Source organism: Parus major, chromosome 14, assembly GCF_001522545.3.
Source record: "Parus major isolate Abel chromosome 14, Parus_major1.1, whole genome shotgun sequence".
Taxonomy (NCBI): domain Eukaryota; kingdom Metazoa; phylum Chordata; class Aves; order Passeriformes; family Paridae; genus Parus; species Parus major.
This window is the reverse complement of record NC_031783.1, coordinates 1,722,835-1,745,896: the sequence shown is the minus strand read 5'-3', so window position 1 is coordinate 1,745,896 and position 23,062 is coordinate 1,722,835. Positions and strand designations below refer to the sequence as shown.

Below are 23,062 nucleotides of genomic sequence, written 5' to 3'. Positions count from 1 at the left end.
TGGCACTGGGAGCCCATTCCCTGTGTCCTGTCCCTCCATCCCTTGTCCCCAGTCCCTCTGCAGCTCTCCTGGAGCCCCTTTGGGCCCTGGAAGGGGCTCTGAGGTGTCCCTGGAACCTTCTCCTCTCCAGGTGAGCACCCCCAGCTCTCCCAGCCTGGCTCCAGAGCAGAGGGGCTCAAGCTCTCCCAGATCAGTCTATGGTGATAATTTAATATCTTAAAGCAAGGAAATTGATTTATTGTGCAGACTTCCAACTGTGTAGAGGGAAGGATGGGAGTGTAAATCAGACAGCGGTCCCTGGAGGCAGGACCCAATGCAGGGTGAGAAATTTCTCTGCTGGTCAGAAAAGATCCAAGTTGAAGTGTTTGCCCTGTAGGAAATAGGCTGGAAGGAGTTTGGAAAACGAAGTCCTTGGAGCCTTATCTTGAACCACAAGTAGATTGTGTGAGGCTGGGAACGTGGGAACCGGGCTGTGGGACGCCAGGAAGGACCGGGAGTGGGGGGGGGCAGCAGTGGGAGCAGGGGTGTCTCAGTAGGAGTGTGAGAAGTAAAAATGGTTGGAATTGGGGTTTCCTAATTAGTTTTAGTGTCTGATTTTACACTCTCATGGGAGTTCCAGATGTTCTCTGAGGTCCTGAGGCACAAGCAGAGGAGCTAAAGGGCTGTGACCTGCTCTGTGGAGGAGCAGATGCAGGCAGAGCTGGGGTTAAAGCATAACTCCTTCCTGCCGTGCTCCGAGCAGGAATCTGGGCTGGACTCGGCTCAGGAGGTCAACTACTTATCAAGGTACAGGACAGAGCAGGGGGTGCTGCTCAGAGCTCTGCACCTCAGGAACGAGGTGGCCCAGAGGACAGCGAGGATCACGCAGAGAAAAGGGGAAAAACGTGCTTTGGGAAGGTAATGGAAGGAAATCCGCGTGTTTGTGCTGGGTAGGCAAGGCTGAGGGAGCTTGAAATAGGCGAGGTTTTTGTGATGAAGAAATAGAAAATCAGACAAAACCCTCAAAACTTGTGGGTGTGAGCTGTGCCGAGGCCTCCGTATGCCGAGGGCTGCCGTGGGGAAGGGCAGAGCCCATGGATCAGCTCCCTGGGCTCCTGTTTGCAGGGTGGCATTGGTGTGTTTGTAAACCTTCTTTGGGGTCAATATTGTCACTGCCTGCCAGAGATCAACCTCTGAGTCACCAAAAGTGCTTCTGACCTGCCCCTGGTGAGCAATCCAAGCTTTATTCATCCCTCTGTTGTGGCTATAAGGAAGGAATTTGTCATTTAATGTTTAATTATTCACCAGAAACACCAGGAAGGTCGAGATAAAGCTGGACAGGTCGCTTTTGGATTGAACCTTTTTATTTGGGGGATGGATTCCTGGGAAGTGTGAGCACCTGGAGCGAGGCTCCCGAGCCATGCTTTTATTTTGGAATTGAGGGGAGCTGGAGGAGGCCGCGGTCACACGCTGGGGAAGCGCTGGAGCTCCTGCTCCTTATCGGCAGCTCGGGAACAAAAGGCGCTCTGTTGGGACTCTGCAGCTCTCCCCTTAAGCCTCCCCTGGACTTTGCTTCCCTCCTGCCTCGCAGAAGCAGCTCCTGGAGCCGGCTCTGGCTCTGGAGAGGAGGCGATGTCTCCACAGGTGGGTTTTTGCGACAGAAAATGAGGAGGGGTTGGGTTTTCAGCGGTGCCGGGAAGGGCCGGGTTGGGAATCCAGCTGACTTTTTACATGGGCAGATTCACCTGGTTTTTTACATGGAAATGGTTTAGATTACAAGAGGAGAGATTTAGATGGGATATTGGGAAGGGATTGTTCCCTGGCAGGGTGGGCAGGCCCTGGCACAGGGTGCCCAGAGAAGCTGTGGCTGTCCCTGGATCCCTGGAAGTGTCCAAGGCCAGGCTGGATGGGGCTTGGAGCAGCCTGGGACAGTGGAAGGTGTCCTGGTGGCACTGGGTAGAACTTTAATGTCCCTTCTAACCCAAACCATTCTGTGATTCCATGGGCTGTGGTGTAACTTCACATTCCTCTCTGCCTGCCTCTCCCTGGGGGAATTGGACCAGCACAGACGGTGCCTGCTGGTTTTTGGGATGCTGAGGCTGGTGTGCCAGGTGTGGAGTTTTGTGAGTTGGTTTGGGGGTTGTTTTTTGGGCTGAGTAGGTGTTTTCAATTTGCCCCAACAGGTGCAGCAGCCTTTAGGGGGGTGATGGAGTGTAACAACCCAAACTCCAGGGGCTGAGCTGTGAAATTTGCCTTCACCCAGGGCTGAGCACAGGCTCCCTGGCTTCCCTGAAAAGCTGGCATTGCCTGGATATGTGGGAAGAGGGCAATATTGGGACTCAGAGGTGGCAATCCCCACAGTGGCTTTCTGGAGGCTGAGCTGCCCTGGGGTGTGCCAGGGCTTTGGGGTCAGCTGGATAATTGTGGCACTATAAACACAACCATGTCCCTTCTCCCTGGCTCCCAACCCGGTGCTGTCACCGCTGTCTGGACCTCAGGGTGTCCTTGGAGGCAGATTTTTGTAGCTGATCCATCTCCTCTCCATCCTGTGCGCAGTCAGGGCTGGATTCTTCAGAAACAGACTCACACTGCTGGGAAAACAGAGTTGTTTTTCCTTTTTCTTGTCACTCACCTCCCCTCCCAACCTTCCGAGTGTTTGTGTCCAAGGACAGCAGAGCTCTGAGATGCCAGGACAGCTCCAGGGACAGCCCTGCCTGGAAGGAACCTCCCTGGGAGCCAGACTTTGCCCTCCTTTCCAAGGCAACGCCTTGGCAGAGCTTGTGCTGAAGCTTCTGTCCCTGCCTGGACATTGCAGGTGATTCCCAAGAATCCCTCTCCTCGCACTGCAGCAGCTTTTTAAAAATCCATGTTGGTTTTATAGCACTTTACAACATCTGATTAAGTAATCTTTACTCCCACATGTCATCAGATGCCTGGGATTGATGAGCTGCTGCTGGAGAAGGCTCCTAAAGGCACCTCACCACCTCACCTGTCTCATCAGGGCACGTTGCATCATGCCAGTGCTGATTGCACCATTTATTTCCTTTTAGAAGCAGGAGTGCTCACCTGCAGTTTCCCTGAGCAGGCAGAGATGCCTCCAGGTGGTCCATGTCTGTCACCAGGTGTGGCTCTGGGGAAATACCTGCTGGAACAGCTGGATTTGGGACTGGGAGCCTCCATCAAACCCTGATCCTGTTCCAGCTCAGAACTCTGCGTGTGCCTGAGTCCCAGTTTTAATGTCTGAGGTTTGCCTGAAGCACCTCAGGGTGTGTTTTATTCAATAAAAACTTAAAATGCTCTGATATTGGTGATACCAACCCCGCTCTGGATGTGGCATGGATGTTCCTGGCGAGTCCCCTGGGGTGGTTGTAGCCCACCCTGGCTGTCCTGAGCCCATGGATGTTTTTAAGTGTATTTGGCTTTTTTTTAAGCTGGAAAAAACATTTACTTTCTGCTCAGAGGAAGGCAAAGGTGGCTGAAGGGGGGTTTGAAGGGTCAGTGCACAAACCAGCTGCTCATGAGGCCATAAATAAGAACTTTCTGTACCCACACACTTGCCCAGGGACAGAAATTTGGCTCTGTCAGGCATTTGGCAATACCTGAACCCCCTTGGTTTGCCTGTCTTCTCTTGGCATCTCTTCTTGAGGTTTAGTTACTGATTCTGTGGTGAAATGTGCAGCAAAGTTCTCCACGCTTGTGCTCAGGAGAAGGACTTTGTTTTCAGTTTCAGCTGCTTTTTAACTCATTGTCCACACAGGTTTAATTTTAACAGGGTTCTCCTGCTTTTGAAACCCCATCTAAGCTGGTATCACAAAGGAAAAATGCCCATTTTAGACAATAAATCAATGCACATCTTTGGTGTGGCTGAAGGACAATGGTTGTTGTGCTGTGCTGGTGGGTTCTCCTACTCCAAAAAGGCTGCTCCCAAATCCAGCCTGTCCATGCATGTATTTCCCATCAGTAAGGTGTTTTGGAATGATTTGATAGAGAAATCATAGAATCATGGAATGGTTTGGGTTGGAAGGGACCTTAAAGGTCCTCTTGTTCCAGCATTTGACCAAGGGCACTGTTCTGCTCCTGGTTTGCTTCATGTTGAGAGGGTCAGCAGTAACCACAGCAGGGATTTTTATCAAATAACTGGTGAATTGGAGTGTTTGGAGGTTTTTTGGCTTCTTTCAATACTTGTCTTTACTCTGTACTTATTATAATACTTCAATTTGCTCATTATAATACTTCAACATATGCTTAAATTTAAGTTTTTTCCAATGAGAAGTGGTAGAGGGGAGAGTTGCTATTTATAAAGCAGCCTTTATTTTGTAGTGTGCAAGCAAAATTCTTTCCAGTTTGGCATGAAATCCTTTTCAAACAGGCAGAAGGGAGGGGACTGTGCAGCTGGGGGTGGCTGCTGTCACCTCTTGGGCTCTCTCTGTCTGTGACCAAGCCAAGGCAGGTCAAGGCTCTGCTTCCCCTTGTCCCTCCTGCTGGAGCATTAATGGTGTTTCTAGAAAGTGCAGCATAAATCCAGTAAAGCACTTAAACAAGTCCCAGCTTTAGGTGTGTAAGTGGTTTTGGTGGATTTATGCTTTTTTAAGTGGGTGGGAGCTTTAGAGGCTTTTTTTTTTTTCTCTCTGCAACACTGGCACAGGCTCTGCCCTGGTGGAGTTTTCTGGAACTTCAGACTCCAGCTCTGTGCAGCTTTATTTCGTGTTTAGCTTCAGGGTGGTGTCCTGGAGGTGCTGGTGTCCACAAGCTGGGTGGAAGCTGAGCCAGGTTTCCAAGAGGAACTCCTGGCTGTCTCCATCCTGTGGAGTGTGGTGGGCACAGGGGCTGGGAGAGCAAAGCAGGGCTGGGCTGAGTCACTTGGCTGCTCCCAGTGTCCATGTGGAGCGGGAATTGCTGTTAGCAGCTCTCTCTCCTCCATCCCTTTGAGATTTTTTATCCATTTTTGCTCCTGGAAGTGTACAAGGCCAGGCTGGATGGGGCTTGGAGCAACCTGTGACAGTGGAATAGGCAGGGAGTGGAATGAGATGGGCTTTAAAGTCCTTTCCAACCCAAACCACTCCATGATTTTATGAACACAGTGCTCTGAGAAACATAATTTTCTCCAAAATCCTTGTAAAAAAACCTGGAAGCTGTTCTGTGCACCCTGGCAGAGGAAAAGGATTTCCTTCAGTCGTTCCTTGCATTCAAACTGCTGCTGTTTTGCTGGAGGGGCAGCTGAGCACGTGGGATCCCACCAGGTGAACTTCAGGAGGAGCAGATGGCTTTCCATGAGCTCCTCACCTGGCAGGAGGGCTCTCACCCCTCTGCCCAACCCCTCTGGTGACAGGGGATCAGCTGGAGCTCAGCACCAGCACTGGCAGATCCCAAAATTCCTTGACTTGCTCCAAGGCACGCTGGGGAAATCCCCAAATCTTAGGAAAGAGGCTGGCACTGTGAGGAGTAACAAGAGCTTGGCTTTTGGGGGTTTCTACTGCTGCTCCCATGGTTCTCCAGACATCAGGATCAGAAGGGATTGTCCCTGCCTGGTGTAGGAGCAAACAGGCAGGACTGAAGCTGGACACCTGCCTGGCATGCAGAAATGGGAGGAAAACACACTTCTCCTTGCTTATATCACAGTCTGTTAAAACCCTGTTAAAACCCAAACCCTGCTGCTTTCCCAGAGCCTGCTCAGTGATGGATTTGAGATGCTGCTCCAGCTGAAGTGCAGAGATTTGAGTCCCTGCAAATCAGAAGCTGTAATGAAGATTTAGAAACAGTTTATTTGCTGTTGAGGGATGGAAGGTTTTACCAGACTGGGCAAACAAAAAAAGGTGCTCCAAGGGCTAACTGGGAGTTTTGAATGGTGTTTTTTGCAGGGAATTCAGATTCTTGTCCTCTTGGAATGGGGTTGGAGAAAGCAGCAATGATGGGAACTGCTGAGTCAGCAGTGGGTAATCCCTCCTGCCCTGGCCAAATCCATCCTGGCTCACAACAAAACCTCTCTCCAACTCTTATTTAGTCCCTATTTTTGTGATCTGCTTCCTGAGCCCTGCAGAGGCTGAGGTGCACCCCGTGGTGCCCACAGAGCAGCACCTGGGGCTGGTATGATTCCAGAAGGCCGGATTCCTGCACTCAGAAATGCAACTCAGCCAAAATTCCCTGCCTCATCCATGTTCTGTCCCACTGTGCCACGAATCCACGCAGCTGTAGGATCTCATTCTTTCTCTTCTTATGGTTTTGTTTTCAACCAGGCAAATGAGGTGACTGACAGTGCCTACATGGGCTCAGAGAGCACCTACAGCGAGTGCGAGACCTTCACGGATGAGGACACCAGCACCCTGGTCCAGCACGAGATGCACGACGAGGTGGAGACCGACAGCGCCATCGACTCCACCGTGCACTCAGAATTCACGGATCCCATCGAGGAGCCAGAGCATGGGTGAGTGGGAGCAGCCAGGAGAGAAACCCCCCTCACACGGGCTGGTTCGGGGGAGACACGGCCTGAGGGTTTCACATCGAGTTGGTCTTGCTGGAACTCGGTTTGGTCTTTGTGTTTGTAACGACGTGCGAGACCAAAATAGCTCTTCTGGAGGAATAACGAGAATAATTAGGCTGGTTTGTGTAGGCTGGTTTGGAGCCTGGCCTGGCAATCTCTTTGAGTTAATCGTTGCTTGCCTTGGGAGATCTTCTGTACCCTCATTAGCATCTTTAACCTCTAAAATTACTTCTCAGGTGATCCAAACACCTGAAAGACTTGCAGTTTTTAATCTATCACTTAAGCCAGAAACACAACATATAATTTTCCAGTCAGGAGGGGAACTCGTTCTATTTTTGTTTTCCCTAAAAACATGCGTGTGCCCTTTGATGTGCAACCACCTCCTGTAATAACTGGTTTGAAACCTCTGCCTGGAGCACAGAAATGTGAGCCAAGATCTCCTTCCCTGGGTCTGAACCGCTGCTGGCAAAACTGCTCCTGGGCCCACCCCATTTTTGGAGGAAAAGTGGGGTTTGGGGTGAAACTGGGATGCTGGCAAGGCAGGAGGGCAGGGAAAAACTCCTTTAGGATCAGAATCACAGAATGGTTTGGGTTGAAGAGGACCTTAAAGCTCATCTCATTCCTCCCTCTGCCACGGGCAGAGACACCTTCCATTAGACCACATTGCTCCAAGCCCCATCCTGGACATGTCCAGGACTGGGGCAGCTGCAGCTTCCCTGGAAAATCTGTGCCAGTGCCAGGTTAGTGCCCCAAGAGCATCAGTGTGCACCAAAACCTCTGGAATAATCTGTAACACACAGGATGAGGTCCATCCCAAAACACAAAGCCCTGGGTTGGTACTCCAGGGAGTGCTTACAGCTCTTTTTGGGAGCACCAGGATTCCCTCCCATGCCAAAATCCCATCTGGGGATGTGAGAGAGGCAGCTCGCAGCTCTGGGCCCCGGGGCTGAAAGGGTGCTGTGGATAAGAGCAGAAATGGGATTACACAGCTCAGCTCTGGTGGTGGTGACAGTTAAATTGGGAGATAATCAGCTGTGAGCTCCTGTCACCAGCACAGGGTCCCTGCAGGGGTCATGGCAGCCTGCCTGCGCTCCCGGCCGCTGGGGAAAGCAGCCTGCTTCGGATTCGCCTGCCTGTAGGTACAGAACCTTGGGAAATGGGGTTTGCCAGATCTGCTCAGTCCTGATGTGTGCCAAGTGTGGGATCAGCAGGACAGGAGGGAAAGAGTCCAGAGGAGCCCATGGAAATGTCCCAAGGGCTGGAGCCCCTCTGGAGCCAGGCTGGGAGAGCTGGGGGTGCTCACCTGGAGAGGAGAAGCTCCAGGGACACCTCAGAGCCCCTTCCAGGGCCTAAAGGGGCTCCAGGAGAGCTGCAGAGGGACTGGGGACAAGGGATGGAGGGACAGGACACAGGGAATGGCTCCCACTGCCAGAGGGCAGGGATGGATGGGATATTGGGAAGGAAGGAATTGTTCCCTGGCAGGGTGGGCAGGCCCTGGCACAGGGTGCCCAGAGAAGCTGTGGCTGCCCCTGGATCCCTGGAAGTGTCCAAGGCCAGGTTGGATGGGGCTTGGAGCAGCCTGGGATTCCAACCCAAACCATTGTGGGATTCCCTGCTCCCCTAGGTGTGGGCTTGGGAAGGTCAGATGTCCTTTGGGTGCTCTGTCAAAGCACAGTGGGCCCTATTCCCACATTGTTACATGTGTGCAAATTCCAGGGAGCCAAAACCTTCATTTGATTTATAGATTTGAAAGGTTTGAAATGGGAACCTCTGGGAGTGCTGAGGGCTGGTTTTGGTACCATCAGACCTCACACAGGAGGACACCTCTGGTGCCCAGGGACAGCCAGGGAGTTACAGTCCCCCCAGTGCAGCTGCTGGGCTGAATCAGAGCCTCAGCATCACTTCAGGAGCTCTCAGAGCTCCACATACCTGAAATGGTTTGAGCTTAAAGATTGTTTAGGCTGTGTGTACTAATGATTACTTGGACTTTGGATCCTGAAACTGCCTGAGCCTCAGGATGGGAATAGGAAATAAAATTTACTGCCCGAAGCATCCAGGCTGAGGTTTTCCAGGTGCCTGATCAGATCTGCTTCTGAACAGTGCTTATCAAACCACAGCCCCAGATTTTGAGTTCTGGGCTTGGGTTTTGCTTCTCAATTAACAATTCCACCCCCTGGCTTCTATTCCTGGAGAGATTTCCGCTGCTTTTGGTGAGGGTCTGACTCACCACAGGGATGGATGGGTTCTGGTGGATCCCACTGTGGAATGTTGGTGCTTCTCAAGGGCACGAGGAGGATGTGCAGATGCCCACAAGCTGGGCTGGATTTATTTGTGGATAAATAGAGATCTGGAGGGTTGACATGTTTTTATTAGCAGGATAAGGGCAAATCCTTCAGATGGAGCAGTTTTTTGTCATAAATGGCTTATCTGTAATCTTTTATTTTTTTTTAATGGTTTAGTCCAGCAATCTGCTCATATCCCATTTCCCTCTCCTAGCAAGTGCATGGAGATAAGCTCATAGCCAATACCAATTTCTGTAATAATGCAATATTATTATGACTTTAGTGTTGAGTTTTGGAGAGCAGAGTGTTGTTAAACCCCCCAAAACACAGCTCTGTGGCTCACAGCCCAGTGGCCACTTTCACAGCCCAGTTGTTGCAAATCCCTCCTGCCTTTTCTGCAGCTTAATTTGAAAACTTCCACAGTCCTGGGCAGGAAAGGGGGCTTGGCTTGGTGCTGAGGCCCTGGCACAGGGTGCCCAGAGAAGCTGTGGCTGCCCCTGGATCCCTGGAAGTGTCCAAGGCCAGGTTGGACGGGGCTTGGAGCAGCCTGGGATGGTGGAAGGTCCATGGAAGCCATGGCAGGGGTGGAATGAGATGAGCTTTGAGGTCCTTCCAGCTCAAACCATTCCAGGATTGTGAGGCTCCATGCAATGGAAAGACTTTTCCAGGGACAATGACTCTGTGCTGAGCTGTGTCCCCTCAGGAGCGAGGGACACCCCAGGAGATGTGCTGGGTGTGTTCAGGATTTGCATCGAGGCTAAACACGCTGCAGCCTTCTGGATCTGGTGTTAAAAACACATGGGGCAGCATTCCCCACTCCAGGATTGTCACACACAGCCTTTTCCCAGCAGGAGCAGGGAAAGGGCTCCTTTGTCTTGCTGGGGTTCTGTGCCAGCATCCTGAGCCCACCCCTCCCCAACACCAATCCCCCCTGAGCTTATGGGGTTCAAGCCCAGGCCCTTGAGAGGATTAGGCAGGAACAAGCCTGGCACAGGCTGCTGTGGAACTCAGCATTCAGGATGTGCCTGGGACATGCCCAGCTCTTTCTCTGCCATGCTTTTAGTCCAGCAAGGGTTTGTCACCAACCCCAGGCACCATCCTGCAAGTCTTGAGTGCCCCCAAATCCTCTGTTGCAGCTGCCAATGGAAAAAATTGGTTTATTGGGGGAAAAAAATCACCATAAACTTCCCAGTGGTGCCTGGGCTGTTTCTGTCCTGTCCTGCTCCGCCAAAATGGGACACAACACTCACTTGGTGGGGTGGGATGACCCTGGCTGAACACCAGGAACCCAGCAAAGCTGCTCCATCCCTGCCCTCCAGAGATGGACAGGAAAAGAAAATACAACAAAGGGTTCATGAGCTGAGATAGGACAGGGAGAAATCACTCATCAAATACCACCATGGGCAAAACAGACTCAAACTGGGGATATTAATTGAATTTATTACTGACAAAATCAGAGCAGGGTAATGAGAAGTAAAATCAGACCTTAAAAACACCTTCACTCCCCATCATCCCTCTTCCCCAGTTCCCCCTCCCTCCCCACGGTGGCACAGGGAGATGGGAGTGGGGTTTATGGTCAGTTCATCACTCATTGTTCCAGCCATTGCTCAGGGAGAGGAGTCAGGGCACTCCCCTGCCCCAGTGTGGGGTCCCTTGCACAGGAGGGAGCTCTCCATGGACCTCTCCAACCTGAGCCATCCCCTGGAGCTGCTGCCCCGTGTGTGTCACTCCTTCATGGGCTCAGTCCTTCAGACACAGCCTGGGTCCCCACAGGGTCACAAATCCATCCAGGACCCTGCTCCAGCGTGGGCTCCTCTCTCCATGGATCTGCAGTTCCCTGCCAGGACCCTGTCCCAGCACAGCTGCCCATGGGCTCCCAGCCCCTCTCAGGCACCCCCTGCTCCAGGCCTGGGCTCCTCCAGGGGCTGCAGGTGCATCTCTGCCCCTCCCTGCTCTCCATGGGCTGCTGGGACACAGCTGCCTCCCCATGGGCTTCCCCACAGAATCTCAGGGTCATCCCAGGAATCTCAGGGTCATCCCAGGAATCTCAGGGTCACCCCAGCTCTGGTGCCCGGAGCAGCTCTTGCCCCTGTCCTGCCCTGCCCTGCAGAGCTGTTCCTCTCCAGTGTTCTCACCCCACTCTTCTCTGCTCTCAGTTCAGCTGCCCCATCACTTTTTTGTGTTTTTCCTTCTCAAATTTGCTATCCCAGAGATGCCACCACCATTCCTGGTGGGCCCAACCTCAGCCAGCAGCGGGTCCATCATGGAGCTACCAGGGATGGGCTGTGCTGGACGGGAGTGAAGCTTCCAGCAGCTTCTCACAGAATCCACCACTCCCTTACCGAGTCCTGACCTCACAAACCCAATCCTGCTGGGAAGAGGATGTCCTGGATGCAATGGAAAGCTGCTGTGGCACCTCCCTTCTAACATGTCCCTGTCTGTTCCCACAGATCCCATCCCCACGAGCTGGCCCTGGGCTCCGAGCTCAGCCACTCCATCGTCACCGTCATCAGCGGGGAGGAGCATTTCGAGGATTACGGGGAAGGGAACGAGGCTGATCTGTTCCCAGACCCTCTGTGTAATGGGGAAAGCAGCTTTGGCAGCTCCTCCTTCCTCTCTCCCAGGTAATGCCCGGCCCTGGTGCTGCTTCAGCAGGGGCAGTCGCTCGGTGCCTTCACTCTGCTCTGTGGGACAGGGGATTTGCCAGCCAGGGGGGCCTGGCAAACTCTGGGTACAATGGGATAATCGACTTGGAAGTGGGAGAGGAATTCCTGCCCCCAGTGTTTCCTTTCCCTGGTCAATGCCTGTCCTGCTGACACCCAGCAGGAGGTGGAAGAGCTGTCTGCATTTCCAGTGTCACATTCCCACTCCTGTTAGGGATGTGGCTCCTCACAGAACCTTCCAGGAGAGAAAACCACCTGCAGCTTTACCCCTGATCCTGCAGGATGACTCTTATTTTTTTTTTTTTCTCTTTCATTATTTTGGGCTTTGATGCAATGTTTGGTTGGATTTGCAGGAGCTGCAGCAACATTCCTTCTCTAGGGCTAGGTAGAGCAGGAAGCAGGCTGTAGCATTTCCTCCTTGCTTTAGGGTCTGAAACCAGGAAAAAGTCCATTTTCCAGCCTGAGCAGGGTGGGCTGAGGAGCTGCTATGGTGGTACAAACCCCACCAATACTTTCCCTTTCTAAAGAAAAGAAGTGAAAGCTGGAATACCATCCAGTGCTGCAGCTCACAAAGTGCCTGGGATGACAGGTAACACCAGGGATGTGTTCCTCCATTGGAAACACGGGGCAGGAGTGATCCCTGTCAGCCACACACCCATGTTAAAGACAAAAATATCCTTCTTCCTCTTTGGAATCATACATTTCTGCCTTTTTGCAGCTGTGTAAAGTTCTCAAAACTTCTGGTTTTTTCCCATCTTCCCCATTTCCCCCAGCTTCCCAAATGCCTTCACAGAGTTTGGACAATTCTGGTTGCACAGGGCTGGCAGGGAAGAGCAGCTCAGGGCTCATTTCTTTTTGGCTGGTGCAGCAGCAATGTTGGAGGTGTCAGTCACAAATAGGAGAGTTGCTGTAGAGAATTCCCAACCTTTTCCTTTAGGAAAGCAGTGCTCCAGCACTGTGCTGGGAAGGGCACAGTCTCTGATCCGTGCTTGTCCTTGGCCTGCTCCGTGCAGGGCTGTGCTGGTGCTGTGGCACAGGAAGAGTTCTCTGATTAAAACCCAGCCTTGGTGTTCGTTTGTCCTCGAGGATGAGCTGCCAGCCTCATCCAGAAGGCTCTTGGCAAGAAAATACCCAGCTAAAGGAGCTTTTCAATCACTTAATCACTTTTTGCCCACGCTCCCAGTGCTCCAGTCTTGCTCTGCCAGGGCACCATCTCTGCTCTGCTCCGTCTCTGGATCTGATCCACACCTTATCCCATCTTCCCCCTGTTGGGAGGGGCTCACTGGGCACGTGGCCACACAGGTTGTGGTGGTTTGTGCTGGAGACTCTCTGCTGGGGCTTGCTGGGGAGGCAGGCTGGAGATAAACCCTGCAAAACCTCTGGAGTCAGGAATGTGGGGCTGTTGGAGCTGGAGGATTTCCTCATGCCTCTCAGGTCTAGCCTCCCCTTGGATTATTGCTGTGTGTGTGAAGTTCTTCCCGAAACATTCCCTGAGTCTGTGCAGTTCTGACTTTGGGTAGGAAGGAACAGGACACAGGGAATGGCTTCCCACTGCCAGAGGGCAGGGATGGATGGGATATTGGGAAGGAATTGTTCCCTTGCAGGGTGGGCAGGCCCTGGCACAGGGTGCCCAGAGAAGCTGTGGCTGCCCCTGGATCCCTGGAAGTGTCCAAGGCCAGGTTGGATGGGGCTTGGAGCAGCCTGGGATGGTGGGAGGTGTCCCTGCCCATGGCAGGGGGTAGAATGGGATGAGCTCTAATGTCCTTCCCACCCAAATCATCCCATGCCTGAGCACCCCCAGTGTGTTTAAAGACACCTGAAGGGACCACAGGCCCTGGTTCAGGTTGGATGGGTTTTTTGGCTGCATTTTGAATACAAAGAGCAGCATCACTTGTGAAGGGCCACAAAACCACAGACCCTTTCCATGCTGCAGGAGTCCCTAAATGGGAATAATTTCTAGAAATTCTCCTGCCACAGCTCCAGAAGATGAACACAAACCCCAAGAGCCTTCAGGGAACACTGGGGTGCAGTGCTTCCTTCCCTTGTGTGTTTGAGTATGCCCCTGCATACCCACCTGGTAGGAAAAGCCTCTTTGCAGCTCCTGGTGGGAAATAAAGGGAGAAGCTCCTTGTGCCCATCCCGGCCACCAGGCAGCACCAAGGACCTGTGGAAGACAAACACTGCTCCAGGAGATGGAGGGATGCACAGGAAAACTCTGTATTGTAGAATCTGCTGAGCTGGAAGGGACCCATCAGGTTCCTGGAGTGGGTGGGGGCACCCCAGGGCTGAGCTCTCACCCACTCCACGGGCAGGGAGCCAGGGCAGCCGGAGGCCAGGAGGATCTGCACACACCCCAGGAGCTGCCAGGCTGCCCTGGGGCTTCTCCTTCACACTTCTCTTCTTGTTTTGATGAATGCTGGTTAAATTTGGGTTCCCACCTGGGCCAGGCTGCACCACCTGGGAAGGGAATGCACCCAAGAGCACCCAGAAGAGAGTGCACCTTCCCCCAGGTGTCACAGAGCTGCTGTCACCTCTTCCCTGCACAAACCCCGAGCCACCGACCTGTCTGCTGCTGGAAAAAGGTTATCCCGGGGCCAGATCTGCCCTGAGGGGAAGAAGGAATGGTTTTCAATTGAACTTTTTTCCTAGGAATGGGAAGAGATGAGAATTTGGCATTTGCTGGTGTCCAGCCTGTCTGAGGGGCTGGGAAATACTGTACAGACAGCAGAGACTCCAGGCCTGACCCTGGGCTGGGGGCTGAGCCTCGGGATGTCCCAGCCCTGTGCTCACCCCGGGCCAGGAGTTGCTGGGTTCTGTATCCCAGGATTCACTGCCCCTTCCAGGTGCCTGCTGGGTTTATCTTGCTTGTGTTTGCTCACACCTTTACCTGTCTCTTCTATTGAACTGCTTGGGTTTTTCACTATTTAACCTTTCTTTGATTCACATCCGTGGCTTCCAGAAGTGCATTTTCTTACAGGAGGGATTTGTGGAGTCTGGCCCCAAATTAACACAAACCATTTGCTGTTCAGAATCCCCTGTGTCCTGCCCAAATCATGAGGAAGTGTCTCCCAGCTTCCCAAGCTGTGCAAGTCCCACAGACCCCCATGCCCCTTCCCAAATTCCCCTTCCCCATTCCCTGCAGGAGCACAGCACTGCTGCTTGGCTCCTGTGGGATTTGCTTTGGAGGAGAGAGGGGTTAAACTGCACCCATCCATTTCATCTTGGCTTAAAAGCTTTTTGCAGTGAAAATCTGACTGTGCATTACTAAGGTGGGTCTGCAGCAGCACAGCTGCTCTACTTTTAAAACATCCCAGTGGAAAGTGGGACACTGACTGAAGGATCATAGAATCCCACAAAATCCTGAGTGGGAATAGACCCACAGGGATCATCCAGTCCAACTCCTGGCCCTGCACAGGTCCCCAACAATCCCACCCTGGGCATCCCTGGGAGTGTTATCCAAACACTCCTGGAGCTCTGGCAGCCTCGGGGCTGTGCCCATTCCCTGGGCAGTGCCAGCACCCTCTGGGGGAAGAACCTTTTCCTAAAATCCAGCCTAAACCTCCCTTAGATTCATCCCTGGCTCACAGCACCCAGTCCTGCAGAGTGCAAGTTCATTCTGCACTTACTGAGGTAAACCAGGAGCCTCCTGAGACAAAGTGCCTGGAATATCCTGTTGGAAAATAAACTTTGCAGTAGGTTTGTGGGAAGCACTTACCTCACCTGCCCTGGGCTCTTGGGGATTGAGATTGGCTCAGGGGTTTGGAAATGTGGGCCAAGCTCAGCTGCTGGGAGTCTCTGGGAGGAGGGTGATGGAAGTGTTTTTAATTATCAACTATATAAATTCTATTGGGCAATTACAAATTATCAATTAGCTATGTGTTGTTATAAACTATTCTAAATTAGAAATTATCTATATATTATTATATACAACCCCATATTTGCTTTAATTTCGCTTTGAAAATCATGGTGGGGGGCGACCCAACCTGCCCTGACTTTTTAATTCAAATTTCTTACCTCCAACCAAAAATTCCCTTACCTTGAGGGACCCTCAGCTTGTGGAAGCCACGGCTGCAGCCTCTCCCTGTGCGTTCTGTGCTGTTGACATGACCCTTGTGATCTCTCTAGCACCGATCCGCTCGCTGCGAAACTGCACAGCATTCTCGCAGATGAAGCTTTTGAGTTTTACTGTAGCCAGTGCCACAAACAAATCAACCGCCTCGAGGATCTTTCTGCTCGCCTGAATGATCTTGAAATGAATAGGTAACGGGGCTCGTGTGTGTGGCCACTCAGGATGATGTTCTGCCTGGGAACGCTCTCCTTGCCTGGCGCGGCTTTTCCCTCGCTCCGTGCGGGTGGGGAGAGGGGATGAGTTTTACCAGGGAGCCTCTGCAGTGCTCCAGGTGCTGCTGAGCTGGTGGAGGGTGAGCAGGAGGTGCCTTTAATGGGGGCTGGCAGACAAGGAGAGCATTCCCTGCCCTTTGCATGCCTGTGCATGGTGGGTTCCAGCTGGCCGTGTACAGTATTTCTGTCACCAAGGAAAGACTGGGAATGGTGTGGAAGGACAGCCTGGAAGGGCAGGGACAGCTCATGGTCCTGCTGCAGGAACTACCTGAAAGAATCAGCCTGCTCCACAGGGCTTGGGAGCAGTAAAATCTCACCCAGCTTCACCCACAGCCTGCCCACCCTGGTGTCACCATGGGCTGGGGAGATGTGACAGACCCCAGGAACGTCAGGAGATTCTGAATGGCATTTTGGAGGTCTCCCAGGCAGCAGCTGGATGTGTTGTCTGACAAGTGGGGATGGATTTCTTCCTGTTGATTTGTTCATTCAGAGCTGGTTTCAGCCCTCTGGGTGGAAGGATGGTGCCATTGGTGATAAATCTTTATTCTCATGGCTGCTGTGGCTGTTCAGACCTGGTTTTTGGTCACGTTCTTGATCTCTGTCTGTCCTTTGCAGGCACAGTGTTATCTGGGAGCTTTCCTGGTCTATGGGAGGAGAACTGGAAAACAAATAGGAGCTTGAACTGAGTTACTTTTAATGCAAACAGAAGTCTCTCCCTTTCTTTTTCTTGGTTAAATTGTTGTCTTTGCTGTTGGAGACTTTGAGGGTCAGTGATGGGTCTCAGGTAATGCAGGTATTAAGGAGAACACTGGTTTTCCTTGGAAGCCCCACTCCATTCCAGGTTTTCTCCACCACATCTACCTGCAAAGCTGAAGGAACACCTCAGAGCCTCCTGTGATGGGTGGGATTTGCTGTGGAGCTTCTCTGTCCCGTGGTCGTGGTGGGAATCCCGTAGGTTTTGGTTTGCCCTGTGAGTAGGTGCAATCCCTCCATCTGTGTTCAGGGTTTCCCAAGTACAAATTTACTGGGAATACGTTCCAAGGGCCTTTATGGAAGGGGCAGTGGGCTCTCTTGGTGTGCTGTGGATGGGACCTGCAGGACCTGCTGCTCCTCTCTGCATCACCACTGACGTGAGGCCCTCGGAGCAGGGAACAAGTCCCAGAGCAGCAGGAACTGGACCAAAATCTGGGACAAGCCTGAAGACACCTTCTCCAGGGGATTCTGGCAGCTGGGATGAACACAAAGCACCACAGAACAGCCTCACTTGTAAAAGCTGTGGGCACACAGACAATGTTTTATCCTTGGAATTAACTGTGGAGCTTGCTCCCAGCATTGGGGTGCTGCTTCCCCAGCCCACAGCATGGGAGAGCAGGGAAGAATCCTCCAGGAGCCTGGGATGAAGTGGTTTGTGCCTCTGTTTTGTTGCAATGCCCTTGCTGGTGTCTCAGCCTTTGGACACTGCAGGTGCCATCGCTTCCCCAGGAGATTTTTCCAGAGGAAAATATTTTTCTCCCCAGTGCTGGGGCCATTCCTTGCAGTTCCTGGCAAACAGCAGGGCCTGACCTCCTCCCCTTGGGCGCTGAGCAGCCTTGAAGTCCAGCCAACAGCGGCTCTTGTGCTCCCTGGAAATGTGGGATTTGAGGATGCACTTTGACCTGAGGGCTGCTCACCCTGACAACAGCCCCCAGTCAGGTTTGGGGGTTGCTTTACAAAGCAAATTGTCCTAAGCTATTTTTAATCCCTCCTTCGAAGAACTCATGTTGCAGCTCCAGGCAGGAGTGGACTTCCAGAGGATTTTATTTGTTATTTTGTGCTAAAACTGAGCTAAGCACCAGGGAATGCAGTTGCTGCTTCTTGGATTGGAGCTGTTCCTGCTGCCATCTCTGAGTGAGGATTTGGTGTGGCCTGGTGGCATCTTGTGACACCAACATGTGTGGAAGATGAGGAGTGAGATCCAAGCCCTGCCCACTTCCCCAGCACCAGTCACGACCAGAAGATTGGAAGGAGCATCTCAGCAAGGAGCTGGTTCTGGAAAAGGCTGTTTTTTCTCAGCAGGGAGAGCCTGCAGCCTGTCCCCTGGGGGTGGGACACGGTGACACAGCCCTTGGCTGCTCGTCCTGTGGTGACACTGATCCCTGACCGCTGTGGTATGGTGGCAGCTGGCTCAGACGTGGATCCAAGGAGTGATCTCCGTGGGTTATCCATGAGGAGAGAGAGCTCATCCCCATCCCCTGCCACTGCAACATCCACACAGGGACACCAGCAGCAGCTCCTAAAGCCTCTGAGCCAGGAGCAGGCAGCACTTCCCTGGGGATCCAGAGCCCAGCAGTGAGACTGTGGAAGGGCACAAGGATGGATGGATGGATCCAGTGAGATCACAGCTGTGGGAAGGGCACAAGGATGGATGTGCCATTGGTGCCCAGTCCGTGGGAGCTCCTCTGGGGGTGGCAGGGGAAGCCTGGGGTGCTGTGGGGTGCAGGACATGTGGTTCAGTCTGCCATCAGCACCGGGCTGGACCCCCCCAGCCTCCCTGCTATTCTTAGCTCTTTCCTTGGGGATCGGTTTTCAGGCAGGGATCAGCAGGAGAGCAGAGCGTGGCAGGGGGCAGCCAGCTCTTCTCCAGCATTATTCCATGTGCTTTGTTATTCCTTGCTGTTAACCACGGGAGTGGCCCCTCTCCTGCCCTTTCCAGGGGTTTGGGGGTGCATGCCAAGGGCGCTCCCTGCCACAGCAAAGGATGTGCCCCGGAGTCCATGCAGTTTCCTGTTTCCCTGGCTCTCCACTGTCAGCTTTTCTAACTCTTTCCTGTTTTTTCTTCATTTCACAGCCCAAATAAAAGACTCTCCAGCAAGAAAGTGGCAAGGTAAGCTCATACTCCTGTTGTTGTTTGCTTGATCTGTGCGAGCTGCCGGATCCGCGGAAAGAAAACTCAGAATAAGCTTGGAGAGTTGTATTTCTGGATATGCTCCATAGTGCAGGGGAAAAGTGGGTTTAATTTTAAGAAGAATTTTTAAATTCTGTTACTTTTTTTCTGGAATGGGGGTTTCTTGCTTGTGCACACAGCTGGAGGCTGCTGGCAACCTGATTCCTTCCAGGAAAAAATGGGGAGAGGGCTTTTCCTCACACTCTGTCCTGCTGGTGCCATAGCAGGGGGCACATGGAGGAGGGAAGGAGTCTCTAGAAGGACATATCCCTCTGGGATGTCCCCTCCCAGTATCACCATGTCTGTAGAGGTCTACAGGACCAGACCAGTCAGTGCCCCCACCTGGAGGGGTTCTCCAGCACCCCAAAATTTCCAGCTGCCTTAGACAGCTCTTGGTCCTGTTTTACTTCACTCCGTGCCACCCTCAGCACTTGGCTTTGTGGGAGCAGCTCCCCCTGCTCAGTCAGGGGCTCTGGGTGGGCTGCAGGTAACTCTGGTTCAATGGTTTAACCATGGTTTAGCCCTGGTTTAAGCCCAGGTTTAATGCTGTGCTGCTTCTGTCTTGCACGACCACCTTGTGTGATGTCAGTCACCTTTTCTGGGTGGGTGTTGTGATCCCTGGCTGCACAGGCATTGGATATATTGGATATACTGGATATATCCAGGCAGTTTGCTGTGGATCTCTGGAGCAGAGGGTCCTTCTCACCCCTCTCAGTATCGCCTGGTGCTCATCTTTCCTGTCCCAGCTCCCCCATCCCTCCTGTTCCCGTGCCATCATGATTTTAAGGATAAACTGACTCTTACATCCACTGTTCTGCCTCTGCCACGCTCAGGGGGGAGATTTCCCTCTGCACTTGTTGGATTTCTCCTTGCTGGTTTCCCAGCAGGACAGGGAGGCTGTGGGGGAGCAGCTCAGTTTGGGAATGTTCCTGTTCCTCTGCTCCCTGTGCTGACCCAAGCAGCTCTTCCTGCTGCTGTGCTCTCACACCTTTCCCTTCTCCTTTTTTCCTGCACTCAGCAATCTCCCCTGGCACGGTTCCCCCTCCTGGACAGGAAGCAGATCCTTGATATTACATTTCCTACTTCCACTCATCTTACTTTCTAAAGCTTTGTTAAAAACACTGGCAGGAAGGAGGGCTGAGGGGAGCAGCCTGTCCCCAGGTTTCCTGTTTTAGGACTCGTTTTTATCCCATGCCTGGTGCAGATAATCTTGGGAGGATTTGAGTTGAACTTTTGGGAACAGAGACACCCAGACTTATGGGAGATTGAGCCCTCCTGGCCCTTTGCTTTTCTGAGGCAGGGATGTGTGGGCTTGGGTAAATAATAGTTAATTGAAGAGCAGTCAGGTTTGGTTTGTGATAAGGAGGGAGATAACAGGGTTTTGCTGAGCCAAATCCTTAAGCTCAGCCCAGAGCAAATCCTTTGTTGCAGATACTGTAATTAGTGAATAATCCCAAAACATTTGCTTTTAGAAAATTGATTTTATTTTGGTAAGGACTCTTTCCTCATTTTTGTTATCCTGGTTCTGCTCGTGCCAAGAAATCTCAGCTGCTTAAGCCCTGTTGTGCTTGGCACGATTTAAATGACAAATGTGCCTGAGACTTTAAAATCTAAATATAAACTGAGGGTGAGGATGCAAAATCAGGCTGTGGTCTCTTGGTAAATGCCAGTTGTGCTTAGTGAGTCCTGGCATGAACACACTGTGTAGTGGGAGGAATTTGAGAGCCAATGGTACAAATTCCTAAGAAAAACTGAGGTTTAAAGAGACCTCTGTGGTTTTGTCATCCATCCCCTGCTCAAAGCAGGAGAGCAGAGTGTTCTCCTCCTGCCTGGGGTCCCAGGGCTGGAACACAGCCCTCTCTCCAGAGCAGCTCCTCAGCCCTGCCGAGGGGTGGCTCCCCAGGGTGTCCTTTAGCTCGTCACAAAGCTGGGGACACCGCTGTCCCGAGGTTAATGATTAGCTCAGCCTGGGCTGGGGGGTCACAGCAGCCTCAGGGGGTTTGTCCCTCCCTCCCCTTACACCCACACTTCTTCCCAGCCTTATCACACTGGGAGTGCTCTGGCCTTTGCTGCATAATCCACACCTTGGGATAATCCAGCAAAGGATAAGGTGCTGAGGAAAGAAAGTGGGAAGAGAGAGCTCTTATCTCTTCCCATTCCAAAGAGCAAGAGCAATGATCCCGGTGTGAAGTCCCGGGAGCGTGTCCACGTCTGCCCCACGGGCACTGCCAGGGGCTGGCTTTCCCAGGACAACTCCGTGGTGAGGGGCACATCCAGCATTCCAGGGCAGTGCTGATAAATCCCTCTGGAGAGGCTGAGGAGGGCGGGAGGTGGTGCCATGGTGCCGGTGCTGGCGCTGATGCCGGTGCCGCTGTGGGTCGGGGTGGTTTGTCTCTGTTTCAGGCAGCTGCACCAGACGAGCTCGTTGGCCGTGGGGGTGATGGAGGAATCCTACCGGGAGAACCTGGAGTGCACGGACGAGGACATCACAGACAAGGTGAGGGCCCCTTCCCTCCTGAGCCAAACCTCAGCTGTGCCATGGGGATCAGGCTGATTCCGTGCTGCTGAGCTCTGTGGAGATGTTGAAGGAAGGATTATGGGGTCAGGATTATGGGAGAGGTGCTGTGTTCCCTGCAGGATTCAGTGCCTTGCAGTGCTCCAGGCAGGATCAGGCTGAAGCTCCTCTCTGTGGGTGCAGGTGGGACGTGGGAAGCCCTCCCCACGGAGGGGATGGAGGAGGAGAGCGCTCCAGGTGCTGGGCAGGGTCAGGAGGTGACACTGGATCCCTCTCTGGGGGCAGTGGCTTTCCCCAGAGTGCTGGGAGGAGGAATGGGCTGTTCACAGGCAGCGTTTTCACTTCTCCTTCACACAAGAAAATATTCTCAGGTTCTGTTTTTCTGAGGCAACCCACCCAGTGTGAAACAGGAACTTCTCTCCTTGGCACACTCCACTCGTGCTGTCAGGGCAGAGCTGATTTTGTGCTGGTGCTGATGGGTTTTCCTGGGGTGTTACAAGGAAAGAGTTGTAGGATAAGATGGGAGCACAGGAAAGATGTTGTTTGAGTATCCCTAGTTAAAAAACATGGAGAAGAAGCTAAGATTGTATAAATGTCTACTGAACTCCTGAAACTCTTTGGGAATGGCTTTTTAGCTCTGGGATATCAATGTCCTGAGGAGCTGTGTGTGAAAGAGAAATGTGTATGTGTGTAGCTGCACTTGGAAATAATTATAATGCAGGGAAGACCTTTAAAAAATAAATAAAAATCAATATTTTTCCAAGGCTGGAAGTTGAATAAAATAATTTGATTCCTTAAGGCATTTGACTTGGGAAACTTTTGATGGAAAAGGCACTGCTGGGAAAGGCCTTGTGTGCATGGCCTCTTTAATATTCCCATGTCTCCTGCCTTTCTCCCAGAACCAAGATTGTTTTTCTTCTCCCCCAAGATTGTTTAAGGAATTTGAATGAATTTGAATGAATTAAATGGAGATACAGCTGGAATAAACCCGGTACAGGGACAGGGAGAAAATCCTCACCTCTGCTCCTTCCCCACCAGCTGGCATTGATCCCTCCATCTGTTAATCCAGGGCTTCCATCCTGTTCCAGCTCTGGAGATCCAGCAGGATCTCTCCCTCTAGACTCCTTCTAGGATGGCATCAGGAAGGGGTTGAAGGAAGGAAAGAGTGAAGTGTTTGGCCCCAAACTGGTACCTGGGAGCCATCAAACCCCAGGAAACCGGGGTGGAAAAGGATGTTTTAAAGGGATATTTTAAATCAAGACACGACTGCCCAATTCCAGTGGGAACCCTCCTTGTTTGGGGATGATGTGGGAGCTGCTCTGGCTTTGAGGATGCCCAGAGGCTGATCTGTGTCCCTTCTCCAGGTGGTGTTCCTGGAGAAGAGGGTGACGGAGCTGGAGAAGGACACGGCTGCCAACGGGGAGCAGCACAGCCGCCTCCGGCAGGAGAACCTGCAGCTGGTGCACAGGTAGGAGCCTCACCTGGGAGCCTTTCCCCTCCACGGGCTCCAGCTGCCTTCCCAAATCCAAACCACAGCCCTTACCAGGGATATTGGCTCCATCCCAGCTGAGAACAGGACACAGTGACACAGAGATTGTATATTTTATGTGCTTAAGTTCTCTGGAGCTCCAGGAATTGGCTTTTAGTGATTTTTACATGTGGCTTTTAATTGCTGGAGCTGTGTCAGGGAAAGGTTCTTCCCCCAGAGGTGCTGGCACTGCCCAGGCTCCCCAGGGAATGGGCACAGCCCCGAGGCTGCCAGAGCTTCAGGAGTGTTTGGACAGCACTCCAGGGATGGCCAAGGTGGGGTTTTGGGGTGTCTGTGCAGGGCTGGGAGTTGGAATCCATGATCTGTGGTTCTATATTTATTTTAATTTTTTT

At 52.3% G+C, this 23,062-nt stretch overlaps 1 protein-coding gene across 6 annotated transcripts in view; it reads left to right on the top strand.

Annotated features, from left to right (window-relative positions):
• RAB11FIP3 (RAB11 family interacting protein 3) overlaps positions 1 to 23,062 on the top strand; it is a 71,775-nt gene that overhangs the window by 39,889 nt on the left and 8,824 nt on the right. For 3 of the 6 annotated variants that reach the window (XM_015642529.3, XM_015642531.2, XM_015642532.3), the window contains 6 exons: positions 6,213 to 6,400; positions 11,190 to 11,363; positions 15,528 to 15,662; positions 18,571 to 18,606; positions 21,070 to 21,163; positions 22,546 to 22,649. In XM_015642529.3, the coding sequence (XP_015498015.1) occupies positions 6,213 to 6,400; positions 11,190 to 11,363; positions 15,528 to 15,662; positions 18,571 to 18,606; positions 21,070 to 21,163; positions 22,546 to 22,649 (731 nt within the window). Of the gene's footprint in view, positions 1 to 763; positions 898 to 1,349; positions 1,624 to 6,212; positions 6,401 to 11,189; positions 11,364 to 15,527; positions 15,663 to 18,570; positions 18,607 to 21,069; positions 21,164 to 22,545; positions 22,650 to 23,062 lie in introns of those variants that run through there. The other 3 variants (XM_015642535.3, XM_015642533.3, XM_015642530.3) reach the window with 3 other exon arrangements.